Source organism: Odontesthes bonariensis, chromosome 12 (assembly GCF_027942865.1).
Source record: "Odontesthes bonariensis isolate fOdoBon6 chromosome 12, fOdoBon6.hap1, whole genome shotgun sequence".
Lineage (NCBI taxonomy): Eukaryota > Metazoa > Chordata > Actinopteri > Atheriniformes > Atherinopsidae > Odontesthes > Odontesthes bonariensis.
Genome location: NC_134517.1, coordinates 17,387,233 through 17,403,089, shown reverse-complemented (window position 1 = coordinate 17,403,089; position 15,857 = coordinate 17,387,233). Strand labels below are relative to the sequence as shown.

The 15,857-nt window shown below is 41.5% G+C and overlaps 2 protein-coding genes across 7 annotated transcripts in view; one reads left to right on the top strand and one right to left on the bottom strand.

Annotated features, from left to right (window-relative positions):
* Window positions 1-794: 794 nt before the first annotated feature.
* mfsd9 (major facilitator superfamily domain containing 9) lies at window positions 795-9,987 on the top strand. 2 transcript variants are annotated; one of them, XM_075479369.1, is made up of 7 exons: window positions 813-954; window positions 2,659-2,746; window positions 4,456-4,499; window positions 4,598-4,638; window positions 6,083-6,212; window positions 7,959-8,168; window positions 8,253-9,987. In XM_075479369.1, the coding sequence occupies exons 1-7, from the start codon at window positions 930-932 to the stop codon at window positions 9,098-9,100; spliced, it is 1,386 nt and encodes a 461-aa protein (XP_075335484.1). In that variant the 5' UTR covers window positions 813-929; the 3' UTR covers window positions 9,101-9,987. The 2 variants fall into 2 exon arrangements, with proteins under 2 accessions (XP_075335483.1, XP_075335484.1); XM_075479368.1 differs by lacking the exon at window positions 4,598-4,638 and having other exon boundaries at window positions 795-954.
* The window catches only part of slc9a2 (solute carrier family 9 member 2), a 32,586-nt gene continuing 21,762 nt past the window's right edge, over window positions 5,034-15,857 (bottom strand). The window contains exons 11-15 of one of the 5 annotated variants that reach the window (XR_012772539.1): window positions 14,072-14,188; window positions 12,922-13,009; window positions 10,863-12,397; window positions 8,867-9,056; window positions 5,034-6,206 (exon numbers count right to left, since the gene is read on the bottom strand). Coding sequence is in view for 1 of the 5 variants with exons in the window: in XM_075479367.1 (XP_075335482.1) it covers window positions 11,988-12,397; window positions 12,922-13,009; window positions 14,072-14,188 (615 nt within the window). In the remaining 4 variants the exon portion in view is untranslated. The other 4 variants (XR_012772541.1, XR_012772540.1, XR_012772542.1 and 1 more) reach the window with 4 other exon arrangements.

The window sequence follows — 15,857 nt, the reverse complement described above, 5'->3', positions numbered from 1 at the left end:
TTTTCAGGTATTGTTTTCTGTCCCCCCAGATGAGCTAACTGCCCACCCACACATGCCATTCTGGTCACACCTCTGATATATACTGTCTTTTTTTTAAATTAAATTATTTTATTTCGACTTTCAGGGTCCTTATGATCCTATGCTGTATTTCTGTGATAAAGTCATAACTATTTTGTGTGACTGCAGTGCTATGGATGGACCAGCAGATGGTGGTTAAGTAGATAGTCTCTTATAATCTGGGTTTATGAAGAAAGAAAGCAAAGTACATCCTCAGATATTTGAAGACATTGTAAATATAACGTCAGTATGAAGACGCAAATTGCCAAAAATTGTAATGCAGTAACTTTGTAGAAAATAAAGGTTATTTTGTAACATTGGTACATTAGGCAGTGTACATATTCTTCGGCTATCTATGAAATAAATCAAACAACAACGAAAAACAAGTTTGATATTCAAAACAATCAGAAACTGATAAAAAGAAAGAAAGAAATAAAAGGAGAAGAAAAGAAGTACGCTCCTGAATTTTAAGAAGAAAAAAACAATCTGTTCTCTGACGTCAATGGATGAAACCATCTGAGCTAAAGTCATGGGGGCCGTGACAAACAACATGACTGCTCAGCACCAGATAAATTAACATGGCTCAGACAGACAACATTATTACAAAAGCAAAAACCTAATACTTCTCTGTATGACCCACTAACTCTACCACAGTCCACGTTTTTACTCACAAACAAAACTCGTTGGATTGTTGTCTCCCCTGATTTGAGGAACCACTACACCGGCTCGGAGACGTGTGCTCTGTTTGGGTACAGTAGAGCCGGGTGAGCGCTTCCGCTTTGGCTGTAGCCGAGCTGTCACCGAAGGAGGATGAACAACCAGAAATGTAGCACTTTATTCCTAAAACTAAGAGGGCGGAGGAGGATTATACGATGTATCTACGTGGTGGGCTTCATGGTGAGTGAGGAGCCGAGGCTTTTTTTCTTTCGTTTCAGGTGTCCGGGTGAGATGTCAAGTGTCATGTAGGCTCGTCATGCTTTCGTAACTCAGATATAATGTAAAACGTTCAAATACAAACGACAACCACTTTAGACAACATTTGGAGATGTGCATTTGTAAAATGTTGGAAAACCGCAGTTACATAACTCATTCGAGTTGTGTACTGGTGATACACCATAAGTCAAATTGAAGTAAAAAAAAAAAAGTGTGATTAAATGCCTAAGATGCTCATTTTAACATTTGGAGTTTCTAAAATACGTAGTCAAACTTAATTTAAATCATACTTTCATTCTGACCTCTAATATCTGTCACACCTTATCTGTTAAGAGCATGCTTTTAAATAGAATAGAATAGAATAGAATAGAATAGAAATATACTTTATTTATCCCCCAATGGGGGAAATTCAAAATGCAGTTTTCATAAAAAAGGGGTCAATTAAACCAAATGATTTAAAACTGCATTAATACTGCACTTGTCAACTGTCTTAGAATGTAAATCTTCATAGCCAAATGTAAAACGTATCGGCAACTGCACATAATTTTACAAAGCCATTGAGCTAGTCTAAAGTCAACATGAATGATAACAGACACAGCACAACAATTGTATTTTGGAAATCCTTCCTCAAGGTGGCTTACTTAGTTATTTAATGAATTAAACAAATATTAACTAGAAATGACGGCTCCTAATAAATATAAAGTTGTCACAGAACAAGGCGGCTTGTACGCCTCTGAGTGTTCTGAGAGTCGCCCAACCCCAACCGAGCGCCACTGTCAGCTATACTTTACATACTGCAAAACTCGTTGGTGCCTGCTTTAATTAAAGAACAACCTTCAAAACAATTCATACAAGATGCATGGCATACAAGCAAGATCAGGTCATACCACAGATGGTACAAATTCAAAGGAAGCCCTGCAGTCGTGTTTCCGAGAAATCTAACGGCCAAAGTTTCAATCATCCAAATAATGGTGACGAAAAGAATCCAAGAAGCTCATATTTTTGGCACAGGGAAAAGGCGGAACCTGCCTTGTAATGACAGTAATGTTCCTGAAGGTTAAGGCATTTGTGTAATGGATTGTGTTAGAACACTGTATGAGTTCCTGTGTGTCTTCAATTAAGTCTTTGGCAAAAGCTGTTCTGATCTCAGCTATGCAGATAAACAGGATGAGAGATTACTTTTTGTGGCTGCTGAATAAAATCCTAAAACTGTCTGTATTGAGTTTGAGACACTAGTTTTGGATTATTTGTCTGATTGACTTGTTTCTTGAGGACAATTACCATGATAACTGACTCAGGTAGCTGAACCCGTTTGCTGGAAGGTTTCCCTTTAACTCCTCCCTCCTGCAGAGCTTGCAGCCGCTGCCTGACGCACCCGTGTCCACCGTGGTTAAAATGGAGGCTGTGTTCTTTATTCACCTGTTGCCATGGCGAATCATAGTATCAGATTATTTGATTACATGCACACGCGCTCAGAGTAACTACACTCACTTGATGAAACTAATTTCGGTCAGATTTCAGGGTTGGACTCGGTTTTTGTTTTGTTTTGTTGTTTTTTTTTTTTTTAAACCTGCTTTCAGGAACAAACCTTCACTGTCCGAGTCTCTGGTGTGATAAATTCCTCTGGGACCATTCCTGACTCTCATTCACTGCCATTGTTTTCTTTAGGACTTGTTTGGGGTGAGCATGATCCTCCCACTGCTGAGCCATCACGTGAAGGCTCTTGGAGCAAGTCCCACTGTGGCTGGTATCGTGGGTAAGTTGTGTCCATACTATTTACCAATCTAGTGAGACCATGTGTAGGGGGAAGCCTGCAGAGTGACACAGATCAAGCAGAAAGCTAATTAATCATTAAGCAGCAAGCCATGCATCCATCCATCCATCCATTTTCTACACCCGCTCAAACCAACCGGGGTCGTGGGGGGGTCTGCAGCCTATTCGGACACTTTACTCAGATGTTTAAAGCATCTTGGATGTCAGACCACCATTCTTCCTCGCGCTCTGTCAGGTGAGATGAGGACCAGAGGTGGAGATGTTCAGTTAGGTTCAGCTTGGAGCTCTTGGTCGGGCCTGGCAGCGATTATATTTGAGGAGATGTCCCTGAATTTGGTTTTCGCGTCCAACTGGAACTCTACTGATATGCGCACAGTCCTATAGTCAACATAACATTACAGAGGTGTCGATAACAGCCGCCCCTGCTCCTCAGAATAAGCATGCATTTTGAGATTTTGCTCCCCTTCTTCTTAGTCTAGTATGATGAATTTCTGAACTAAGATCGATGCAGTCGGCACACTCAGTTTGCATGGCAAGCAGTGATATTTGCAGTGTTTCTTATCAACATTTGGCTTTTTTTAACGCGTCACATAAGCAAGAAAAGAACACACAAACAAAGCAAAACATTTAAATGAATTCAAATAAATATCACCAAGCTGGAGGTGTGGAGCGTGCTGCAGCGAAGGAAGGTTGCGCTGCGTTTACAACAGAAAACATGCGGCAGCAATGGGCAACATGACGTCCCCCCCCCCCCCCCCCCCGAGCAGTGTCCCTGTTCCTGCTGTTTAAAAACACACAGATAATTTTTTTGTTCCAGGTTGTAAACATGGAGATTTATGGGATTTATTTGCGTTTGGAGCCAGGCTCAAGTTTGCTTTCAAGAAACTGCAGTTTTTGGCACTTCTTTGTCAGCCTCAGACTTTGTGTCTTGTGTGATCAGATTATGCAACGTTGCTTTGTAGTGTGAGAATACTGCAGGTCCCACCAACTGCCTGCAAATCCCAAAGTGTGTCGGTTGATTATCGGGAAGTTTTCTAACCTCAACACAGCATCTCAGGAGCTCGGCCAGAGTGACCATCGGATCGCCTCTCTTACCAAGGCTTGTCTCACCCATCTGCATAGTTCAGCTCGGCAGCCAGCTTTCTGAAGAGTCTCGGTTGCTCCAAACTTGTTCCATTTTTTTGTTCCATTGTTCCATTATTCCAGGATTATGGAGCCCTCTGTGCTCTTGGGCACCTTAAATGCAGCAGAAACTTTATCGAAGCCTCCTCTATATCACTCATCAGGTTTCATCCATCCATCCATTTTGCATTACGAGCTTAATCCAAGAGAAGCGGGGAACACCCTGGACGGATCTCTCACGCTCACTCCCAAGTGCCAATTTCTAATTGCCAATTGACCTGACGTGCATGTTGCTGGGTGGTGTGACGAGGCGCATGTTTTCAGTTTGCAGTTGTTTAATGAAACGAGTGATTTGCACGTCACCTCAGGTTCAGTGGGAGGTGATGGAATTGATAGAAAAATTGTTATCGTGAGGAACATTTCCAAAGTTTTAGGTGCTTTTTGACTGATATTTTCCTTGGCTTGTTAGTAGCCTTAGTGCTTTGTTCAGTGCAGCCGAACATTGCTCTGCATCTGCTCTGTGCTGTGTGTTTTCAAACATGAATTAAAACGGTTCTTAAACTGTTTCAGGGTCTACATATGGGATCTTGCAGCTTTTCTCCAGCACACTAGTTGTAAGTATTGACTTTGTTTCTCTTTCTTTCTTTCTTTCTTTCTTTCTTTCTTTCTTTCTTTCTCTCTTACCCCTAATTCAGCCTTTCCTGTTCAACAGCACGAGCCCACACTCGGAGGCCAAGATCGGCTGCATTCCACGTAATCGCTGGTATTTTCATGAAAACAATAAACACTGGCTGTTTTACGTCAATTGCGCTCGCACAATGCATTCAGTGTGCACGCTTTCACACACTCAAGCTAGTCGGCGATCGATTCCTTTTCGCACAGGAATCAGTTTTTATCATTGGGTACCACCCCTTCTAAACACCAGGGAGATTTTATCTGTAGGCTATCATCTCCATGGCGTGATCGACAAAAAATAGGAGCATCTCAAGTTGGATTCTCAGCTCTTCTTTGCCGCCGAGAAGAGCTCCCTAAAATTGGTTTAATTCTTCAGGGTCATGCGACAAATTAAACACATAAGGACTCATCTGTTGGCTCCCTTATGCAGACCAGCTGAATCCTGATAAATGTAGGGGATATGTGAACAGCTGGGTCACTATGGTAATCCTACAAGCCGACATCCAGAACACAGTAAACTCAATTGGTCCTAATTTCATTATTTCATTGGGTGGTTGTGTATCTGTGCGAGTGTGTGTGAGAGGGAGAGGGAGAGAAAGAGAGAGGGTGAGAATCTAATAAAGCCTGATCTGCTTCGTACTGTAGAGAGATAATGCAGGGTTTGGGGATTTGTGGTTCTTTTTTTTTATTTTCTTCATCATGTGGTCCGTCAAGCTACCACTCACATAGTTTCACAACAGAGTTGGAAAAATACTTTGGCGTCATTTAATGTGAAAAAAACACCAGGTTTTCTGCTTTTCCGTTTGGGTTCTGTTCGTTGGTGTTTGCCATTGATCTGAGATTGGGAAACGATTTCTGTAAATTCCAGACTATAAGGCGCTACTTTTTTTGCCAGGCTTTGAGCACGGGAATACGGTGCGGTTAATATATGTTTTTTTTCTTTTTTTTGTAATGCCGCCAAAAACATTTTTCCTTATAACATTAGACCAATAAAATGAACGAATTGTACGATAAATCAAACACACTTACACCGATTGTAAATTGGTCATTTGTACTCGCCCTCAACATGGAAAACAAACAAAGAAATGCACATGATGCAGCTTTTAAATTAAAGGCGATCAATTCTGGCTGTTGAAGAAGGAAACAGAGTTGCTGCACGTAATCTTGGCATCAATGAATCGATGGTGAGACGGTGGAGGCGCTGTTCGAAAAAAAAGCGTTTGCAGTATGTATTTGTTTACGTTACCATACGCATTTAATTAAAAGTTTAAAAATCCTCACGTGTAACATCTTTCTGTGTAAATATCTCATTTTACAATGTGGACACCCGCGGTTTATAATCCGGTGTACAAAATGGATTTTCTTTGTAAAATTAGAGGGTGCTGTTTATATTCAGCTGCGCTCTATAGTCCGGAATTTACGGTACAACATTGGCATCAACTCCGTCTTCTCATATGTTCTATACGGCTGCGGAAACATCCATAAATCTCATTTCCGAGGGGAATCTTTGTGTGATTGGCAGGGCAGCTGGAGCGACGTGGTGGGGCGGCGGTACTCTCTGCTGGCCTGTCTTCTGCTGAGTGGTCTGGGCTACGGTCTCCTGGGGATGTCCACCAGCATCGCTTTGTTCGTCCTCGCACGGATACCTGTGGGTAAGTTAGAGGACAGCGCGTTTTTTATTTCTTTAATGGTCACACAGATGTAGAAACCCCCTTTGATCAAATTTTATTTCATGCGCTCAGCAGTGTTTACAGGGCTTAGGGCGTCTCCCTCCAGTCGCCATACCCCCCCGGTGGGAACGTCACTGCCTTCAGAACAAACTCTGCCAGCAAATGTCCCTCATTAGCACTGATTTAATGGGTCACCATTACAGATGAATGAATGAGGAGGCTTGGGACATGTTTATATTTACCATTGTGGGGGCCTCCTCGGTAAAAACCAAGTCTTGGATTTGGGAAATTTTGATAGTGAAATGGTTTTTCCCATCCTTGCTTGATGTAAGATTTCAACTGCTTGATCGTGGCAAAAATTCTCTGGACTGGCTTTTTCCTGCTGAGTTTTGCATGACGCATCAAGAGGCCATCACATAGCTAACAGAGAGACAGCCAATCACGCATGCTTATGCTCACACCTACGATCAATTCAGGATCAGCGAACAACCTAACATGCATGTTTTTGGATAGTGGGAGAAAATGGTGCATGGGCACGGGTAGAGCATACAAACTCCCGACAGAGAGAATTTTAAACCCAAAACCTTCTTGCTGCCCCCTTTTGAAAATATTATGTATGTTAATATTTGGATCATCTACCTTTTGTTACACGTGTTGCTGGCGTCAAATTCCAGTTACTGTGCTGGAGGATTTCCTTAAACTCAAAATTCAAAATGAGCCATCATATTGTGACCAGTTCTGGAAGTTTCTGGAAATTTCGCATCTGATTCCAAGCTGACAGAGCAGTGTGCGTAAAGGGGACTTTTTTTTCTTCTAGTTTAGTACAGGTGACTGGAAACCATAGCATTACGTGTTTTGTTTTTTTGTTGTTGTTTTTTTTTTTTTTTCTCTAAGGCTGTAGAGCTGCAGGTGAGATGCTCATCTTTGATGGTTCAGGTGGACAATGCAGACCATCTGACTGTGAGTAAGGGCCCTCAGAGCTCCGCGATAAGACTCAAAGTGGTGCGTGTAATCACTGCCGCATGCAGCGTGTACAACATCTCTCCTGCCTGAAACAAACAAGCTGTTCTCAGATAGCTACACCGAAGACTGAAGTGTTGACAGATGCAACGTTTAGTGGCGTTGATGTTCAATTTGAAAACTATTTTAAATCACAAAATGCGCTGAGCAGTGCTATCAGCTAGTCATAGCCGACAAAGGGCCTAGTTTGTTGTAAATGTAGAGCAGCATCTCATGGTGTCATCTGTATGAAACTGTAAATGTTTATTTGAAACAACTGATCAAGGCCCTCAAGGGAGAGGACACCGGACTGATCCCTGTGGCACGGACTTTGATTCACTTGTGACGCTACAGGGGACGTTTTCTGCCTTCGTGTAACCAGATCTGCCACATAGATAAACTTCAAGACAACGTTCCAATGGTCTGGCACATATTCCACATTATCAAAAGCCTTCCATTAGTCAATAAAAAGGTCTGGATAGTGTTTTTTTTTTTAAAAGCTACTGTAGTAGTGCTCATGTTCTGAGTGTATCCTTAATGAAAGTCGGATAAGAATTGTGTGACAGACCTCCATCGACTGTGCACCTCATGTCATTTCTGTTGTGTCAGATTTATATAACAACATTGGTATAGTGGGACATATTTTTCATTGCACTGTGTTTGCCACCTCTATCTTAGAGGCTGGGCAGAGTGTGCAGAAAATCATAGTTATTGTCTTCTCTCTTTCAGGGCTCTTCAAGCACTCCCTGTCCATCTGCAGAGCTCTGCTGTCAGACCTGGTGTCAGAATCGGAGCGCCCTCTTGTGATGGGTCACTTTAATGCAGCCTCCAGTGTCGGTTTCATTCTGGGCCCTGTGGTGGGTGGCTACCTCACTGAGCACGAAGGAGGCTTTTACACCTCCTCATTTACTTGTGCAGCCATCTTCCTTATCAATACCGGTGAGTCAAAAATGGAGAGAAAAAAAATTTATTTGACGATTGCATGCCAAATGAGTATGTGATGCTATCTGTTTATCCTTTCAGGACTGGTATGGATGCTGCCATGGAGCGAGACGCTAACCGATCGTAGTGAAACTAATTGCAGCAACAATAAAAGTAAAGGCTGTCATGACAACTACTGTAACAAGTCTGTGCACAATGGTTCTCACGCAAATAGCCACCACCCAACCGTTACAGAACCAGATTCCAGAGCTCCTGGGAAGCGTCGTCTCAGGTGGAGGGAAATGTCTCTGCTCCAACCTGCCTGGAGACAGCTGTCCTCCGTGGGCTCCAAGATCCACATGGTGGCCTCTTCTGACATGTGGGACCTCTTCCTTGTGCGTCTTCTGATGGCCATTGCCATCATGCTCTACTACAGTAACTTCTCTCTGGCCATGGAGGAGCGTTTCGCACTCAAACCAAAGATGACGGGTTATCTGATCAGCTACAGCAGCACTTTAGGGGCCTTGGCCGGGTTCCTTGTGGGGCCCGTCACCCAGCTCTACAAGAACAACATGCCCGCTCTACTGCTTCACTCCACAGTGCTCACCTGCTCACTCATTTTCCTCTACGCTGCCGCACCGAGCGTGTGGCAGGTGCTTCTCACCTCCACCTTCTTTGCCATTTCCACCACCATCGGACGGACATGCATCACAGACCTGGAGCTGCAGAGGGGAGGGGTCCAGGCCAGCGGGACACTAATTGGGGCAGGACAGTCGGTTACAGCTGTAGGCCGAGTTCTGGCTCCTCTTCTCTCTGGTCTGGCCCAGGAGTTCAGCCCTTGCGGTCCTCCTAGTCTGGGGGTGGTGCTGGCTCTGGCAGCTGTAGGTTTACTCCTCATCAGAGTCCCTAAATGGGACGGAAGAGGGATGACAAAAACAGCCAAACTCTGAAACACTCAGCCAGTGAATGGATTTTAAAGTGCTGAAAATCAATGCAAATCCATAAAACCGAGAAGTGCCCTTATTTGGTGGAGGTAGTTGTGTTGAACAGCAGACTCACAGCGGGAACGTGAGCTTTGAGTTCACACTCGAAGCTCGGGTTTTGTTTTTTGTTTTTTAACAGTGGTTGCCTCCTCCAGACGCATCTATGGCTGCGATGACATGACATGCTGAAAATGCTTTGTCACCACCAACACTGCAGGCCTTCTCTCGGGAACAGTCGAACAGAGAGTCGAGCGCATCGCTGACGAAGAGGACGAGGCTGCAAAGTTAATCGTTTTTTATAAAAAAGCGCTGACGTTTGACCAGACAGACGCGTACAGCATGGACTCTGTCGGCACATACTACTTATGACCACAACAATGTACACTTTGTCTCAATGCAGTTCCGTTGACCACTATGTAACAATTTAAAAAGATTTTTTTTTTTTTTTAAAAAGACAAAATGTCGGGATATTCGCCTGCCTGGCCACCACTAAGCTCAGTGACGTACTTTTGGCTCATCAAAGTTAGTTTTACACGTTTTACCTCAATTTCAGCGTCTCAGAAATGGTTCCTATTGTGGTATATGAGCAAAATCTAGTTTTTGACTCATAAAGTAATTTATCTGAGTAAATGTTCAGATGTGTGTAAAAAGGAGTCATTCGTTTTGGGGATTTTCAGGATTTTTTTTTTTTTTTTGTTATATTTATGTTTCGGAGCACTTGTTTAACAGCCCCAACAGCGTCAGGAAATGAAGGACAATGTGTGTGTTTTAAAATGATGGGAAAAAAAAAAGAATCTTACAGAAATAAGGACCTGCCAGAAAAAGATCACAAGGAATAAAGGCAAGTTTGTACAGTCTGCGTCCGAGATGTTTTCAATCGTCAAACACAGAAATCGATACCTCACACTGTAAGTCGACGTAATTTAAAGAAAAAAAACCAACTACATTTTATAGGTAGTTTAAGTTTAATTCTTTTAACTTCTGTCCCCACAACTTGTTTCATTTCATCCTTTAGATGTTTGTTCTTAAACTTTCGATCCTGAATGATGTGCTGACGCAGAAAAGAATGTCTGCTAAATCTTAAATTAAGTTCCTTTTGGTCAGCGAAAGGTTCTAAATGACCTTTCCAGCAGATCTCAACTTAACTCAAATATTCCTCCTGACTGCGATTGTTTTGATTCGCAACCGACTTCCCTGGGTACTTATTGCTTTGTGGACCGGTGTAATTTTCTGAGTTCTAGGCAGCTGCTTAGAAGACTGCAAGATTGCTATCGATTGTTGAGAAAAGGTTTGAGTATTTATGAGGCCTTTACCGAAAACAGCAATTAATGTTTGAGAATTTGTAATGTTTTGCTCTTGGGGCCCCTAAACGTTTTTCATTGTAGCGGCCCACTTGGATTGTTCACACAAAATGCTCAGAGCTTCGACTGGTGCAACTTTATTTCTCTCCTCCTTTCACCACCGACATTTTGACACCGTGAAAACTATAAAATGGACACAAAAAATACAAATGCCATAGTACCCTTTTTCACAGATAATGCATAGAACCATGTTTACATTTTAAACTTAAATGAATCATTTGTATTAAACGTAAGTAATAAATTTTACATGAAATTAATATTTTATGAGTTACAGCTCTAACTGAAAATAGTATAATAATGACAATTTCCCTTTGTCTTAAATTAAATAAATCACTCATTAAATAAATACACCATTTGTCTCCTCCTACCTCCTTCTGCTTCCAAGGGCGCTAAGTTTGAGCTCTGTCTGCTAGCAGCCTATCTTCCACATCTCTCAGTGACAGTCTTTGCATGTGACATACAAATGACACAAAACACGGAGCGAACCACAATAAAATACCTTTCACAAGTTTCAACAGAATATGAAAAGTAATTAATTTGTTCTTGTGTTTTTACCAAATCTGGAGCAACGTGCACATGTCGTTATGAGACGGGAGCAGAAAATCTAGCGTCAGCGTTAACAGGAAGTAACAGAAGAAGAGTGGTGCTCTTCAAAATAAAAGCACAAAAATGTAGAGTGGCAGAACTGCATCATTTATCATAAACAAAATTAGCTGCCATTTACATTCATGGTGCTTCTTTTCTGTCGTCTACTCTTAAATACCATAAAGTAAACATTCGATACACTTATCTTGCTTAAAATGTTCTTTAACTTCATGACTTTTGGAGATTAGCTCTTCTGATCCCATTCTTATAAATGGTAACTACATTTTCTCTTCACATATTCTTTTATATAGGAGTTATATGCTCACGATTTGAACCAGAATGCTTGATAACCGTGTTTAACATCAGACATTTATTACATTAGTGGAAAACGGATCAAAGCATTAATGTCAAAGCACAGTCAGTCAAAAGTTAAACTAAAAACAGTCTTCTTACAAAAAGTTGTTACCTCATAACTATGACGCACTGACAATAAAAATAAACAATATTTCAGTGTTTAAAAAAAAAAAAAAAGTTACACATGGACACAATAAAATAGTTTAATTGATATCGCTTTTAAACATTTGGGAAAAAGTCCTACGTGGGCGATAAAAAGCATCGGAAATCAAACCAAATACACATTCAAAATTGGCAGTGACTTAGTGCTGAAGTTCCATCGACAGTGCCTTCACTGCAGTGCACTGTGCTTCTCTTGTTCATGACACCCGGCTGAGGTGTTCCTGTCCACTTCGGCTCGTTTTAAAAGGCACCTCACCCTTTAAAAATGAACAGACCTCTTGAGTGAATTTGTCTCGTCTGTAAGTAAAATGCGCGCTTTCAGGTGCTTGAACTCTGACACTCAGACTCAGTTTGTGGCATGTCCAGCAGCTGCTAAAAAGACGACAGTTGGTCTACTTTTGGTTCCACTGCGGCCGCCTGAGCAGAGGGTTTCGAAGCGTGTTGTCTCTGGGTTCAGCTGCCCAGGCTGGAGGTGGAGACGAAGGCTGCGACTGCTCCCCCTCCTCCTCTGCCTCATGGTGTTCATTCTTAAAGTCATCCGCTGAGCCGTTGTGATCGTCGGCAGGAGGATGAAACTGAGGACGAGGTCGCGGTACACGGCTATCACTGTAGGAGGAGTTTGTTCGGGACACGCCAGGACCTTTTCTGCCACCGCCTTTCCTGCCTTCATTAAGATCATCGACAGACATTACTTCTTTCAGGGTGTCCAGCCTGCGCAGCGGCATCATGGCTCCGGAGGAGGAGCGTTTGGGTTGGCTGAATCGAGAGGGATAGGCCACCTCTGACATAGTTTCCTGCTCATCTGAGAGGAGACGAGAAAATACCAAAATAATAAAACGATTAAAGGAGCTGGTTCATGCTTCTACACTACTACAATTTTATTTCATACAAGTTCATGTAAAAAAAAAAAAAAAAAAAAAAAAAAAAATCCCAAATGTTGATGTAGGAATTAGGAGGTTAATGTGGGCAAACTGTTACAGTCTCATGACACAAAACTGGGGCAGTCATTACAAACCTGTGCTGTGTGACATTTATTAAAAGCCACATTCCTTTCTTTCACATTTAATTCAACTTTATGACGATGCATCAAAAACATCAGCCTGAATTTTAGGGAAATAATGGTGCACAGGATGCTTAGAATCCATCATCAAACATAAGCTTGCCAACTTTATTGTTTCATTTTACCATAAGACAAATATACGCCCGGGCAAGACGAAACCATTCACAAGAAAACAACTGTGATACACGTTCACGTTGCGTGGAGTCAAATTGTATTTTTCCCAACCTTATGTTCAATCAATTGGAAAGTAAAAGGGAGGAGCTTACCTGCAAAACTCAGCCTTGTCGGAGGAAATCTGGAATCCAAATTCTTTCCAGCAGGAAGTGAAAAATACTTCTGTGACTTTGGCAAAACCTAATAAAAACAATAAAGCAAATTACTTTTTTTTTTAATGTTTTACTCTCACTTAACTACAATTATTCTTACAGAGTCTGAGAATGTACAGTGGTGTTACTACTCAGTATTTCTGCATCAATATCACCTAAAACATCAAAGTTCAACACACACCCAGACAGCTGATAAATCCCAATAAGAAAAGAAAAACTACTAAACAAATTAGATAAAAAATATCTGGACTCATTTTTCAAGGAGAAATGATTCAATACTGCATGCCTGTAAGTAGCAAACATCTGGAATTAGCTGCTCATTCAGGTCATTATCAATCAAAGGGAAGACAATCAGGTGAGAGCGAATATTTAAAAACCAGGGATCTACCAAACCCTAATATTCACAACATGTTTGTGGAAGCAGACAAAGGGAATACCTGTAGACCTCGAAAAAAAGACGTGTTGATGCTCATTAAAATGAAAAAGATTATTTAACCATTAATAAAGCATTTAGACTCCAACGATCCTCAGACAGTTTACAATCTAAGGAAATTCAAGACCTTTGCTGCCTTCCCAAAGAGCGGCTCTCACTTCAAGAGCAATGAGTGTAAAAGTCGTATCATCATTTGGGTCAAGTTCATTGCATCTTGGGCTGGACAGCTCGTCATTGTTGTTGGAAAAAAGCGAGCTCTTAATTATCCCATTAGACTGAAAGCAAATGTCAGGAATATAGTATAGTAAAAGAATTGAGTTAAATTAGCTCCAGACCTTAATGCAATAAAAGTTTACTGAAGGCCCTCAAGTTCCAGTTCTTATTAAGTGAGGAGGCCACAGTAGACACTAAAAGCAAAAACTGAGATACACTTGCTTCTCAGAGGTTTCCCTCTTTACGTCAATGACAAGTCAAGTGCATATTTTGCCCTATTTATTTAACTGGGTTTCCTCGGTCTACTTGTTCACATTGCGTGAAACTCAATGATGATGCTGCAAGTCATTTTTGAGCAGAAATATAAAACATTTACGGGGCTAAGAAATTACGGAGCACCGCTCGTATCTAGCAGATGCACTTAAATCCCACGGGCAAGCTTACCGATGACTGAAAACTACCAGGCCGGAGGCTTCGGCGGATGCTGGCGTGGCGTCTGATCAGAATCTCTTTGGTTTGGCTCTCGTTGGGTAGGGCGTGCTTGCTTGTGAACGCCACCGTCTAAACACAAAAGGAGAAAAGAGGGACAGGATTCAACGTCACACAAGCATTAAACGGCCAAAGTTGACTTTTAGAAGAAAATACCAACATTTCGCCTATAATCTGTAGTTTTCGTCGCTGCAACCTTTAATGTCGGTGTCATTTACTGGCCCACTGGAGATAAATAGACTGCTTAAGTGCTTTGAGAAGAGACAACATTCTTTGAAGCTCAGATTACTCAACCAAAACTGACCACACCTATCTGAGCAATAGGGACAACAATCTGTGTTTGGACTTTGTGAGCTGCCTCTCAAAACCTTATTCATGCAGCAAATCCACACCGTCTCCATTCTAAAACAGCTAAACATAAATCATTTTTAAAAGAAAGCCATCGTTTCTTTCGAGACAGGCGTTATGAAACAAAATGCAAATATTGTATTTTGCCTGAGGCCACTGTTTTGCAGTTTGCTTTTTCATTTAATTCAATGTCTAATACTTAAGAATAACCATTCAAAGACACTGTTGTTAGAGGTGAGGACTCGGCTACTTGGATTTGAAAAGGACCTCAAATAAAAAATTTTTTTTTAAACCAACAGATAACACAGACGGATATTGATGCACACAAAACAGAACTGTAAATATGTGAACAAGGGACTTGGTAACAGGAGCCATTGAGATGATTGGATCAGCTGTGAACCCGAGCGCAGAATCACATGTCCCCTGTTTGTCTAAACATCAAAGCAGAGAGGGGGACGTCACGTCACTCATGGAAAAGTACTGCCCGGCCACAGCCTGCTGCGGCTATGCAAAACAACAGAGTTTCAGTGTTTGGGGTTATTGTGTCTGAAGAATGCACCGCTAGATATCTTTATGACAAATCTCCTCCTCTTTCGTGTCAAATCAGGACGAAAAAAAAAAAGATTGAGATGATTTGTTTCAAAGTTTCAAACATTTTTTGTTTTAATTACAATCACTGAAGCTGAGAAGAAAAGCTGAAAATCGTGTTATTTTAGAAGCACGTGTATCTTTTAACCCTCTTTAACATTTTTAAAATATCACACTGCTAAAATGCCTTGAGCTGCATAGTGTTCATCGTGACAACATTTAAAATGTGAATGTATGAGAACAGTTATTTTAAGCATGGGGGCAGAGTGGCTGTAGTTTTTGCACATTATGGTCCAACTGTCAAAGATCCACTTGATCTAAATGATATCATATATGCATATTAAAACCTAACTAGCATCACCTCTGCTCTACTGCTCCCCCTTTACAACCTAAACACTCTTAAATCTTGGGCTCAAGTCCCATTTCCAATTACCTTGAAGGTAAAAGGAGTGACTCCTTAGATTTGTTACGTATGAAAACTGTCTGACTCATCTCTTTCAGCATTAAAAAAAACCCCAAAAAACTGTATATTTTCACTGGAGGGGGTCTTTAAAATCAGACATATTATAGAGGCTTGTACGTTTCTATAGGCCTGTTTCATATATCTATAATCACATACATGTGGTGCCATATAAAGAACAATGGGCCTCATGCAAGAACCGTTCGTACGCACAGATTTGTTCTTAAATCGTCCGTACGGGTGATTTAAGAAAATTTGCGCATTCACCAATCTTTTCGTATTTTACGTTTTCTTTCAGGTACGAACAGAATTTACGAGTGATCCAGAGCTGTCGTAGGAGTTTCG

Bases quoted from the DNA above. Each gene is read 5' to 3' on its own strand.
- mfsd9 (XM_075479368.1), top strand. From the start codon at position 868: ATGAACAACCAGAAATGTAGCACTTTATTCCTAAAACTAAGAGGGCGG. The intron at 4,500-6,082 runs GTAAGTATTGAC...TGTGATTGGCAG, and splicing joins TTTTCTCCAGCACACTAGTT to GGCAGCTGGAGCGACGTGGT. The intron at 8,169-8,252 runs GTGAGTCAAAAA...TTATCCTTTCAG, and splicing joins CATCTTCCTTATCAATACCG to GACTGGTATGGATGCTGCCA.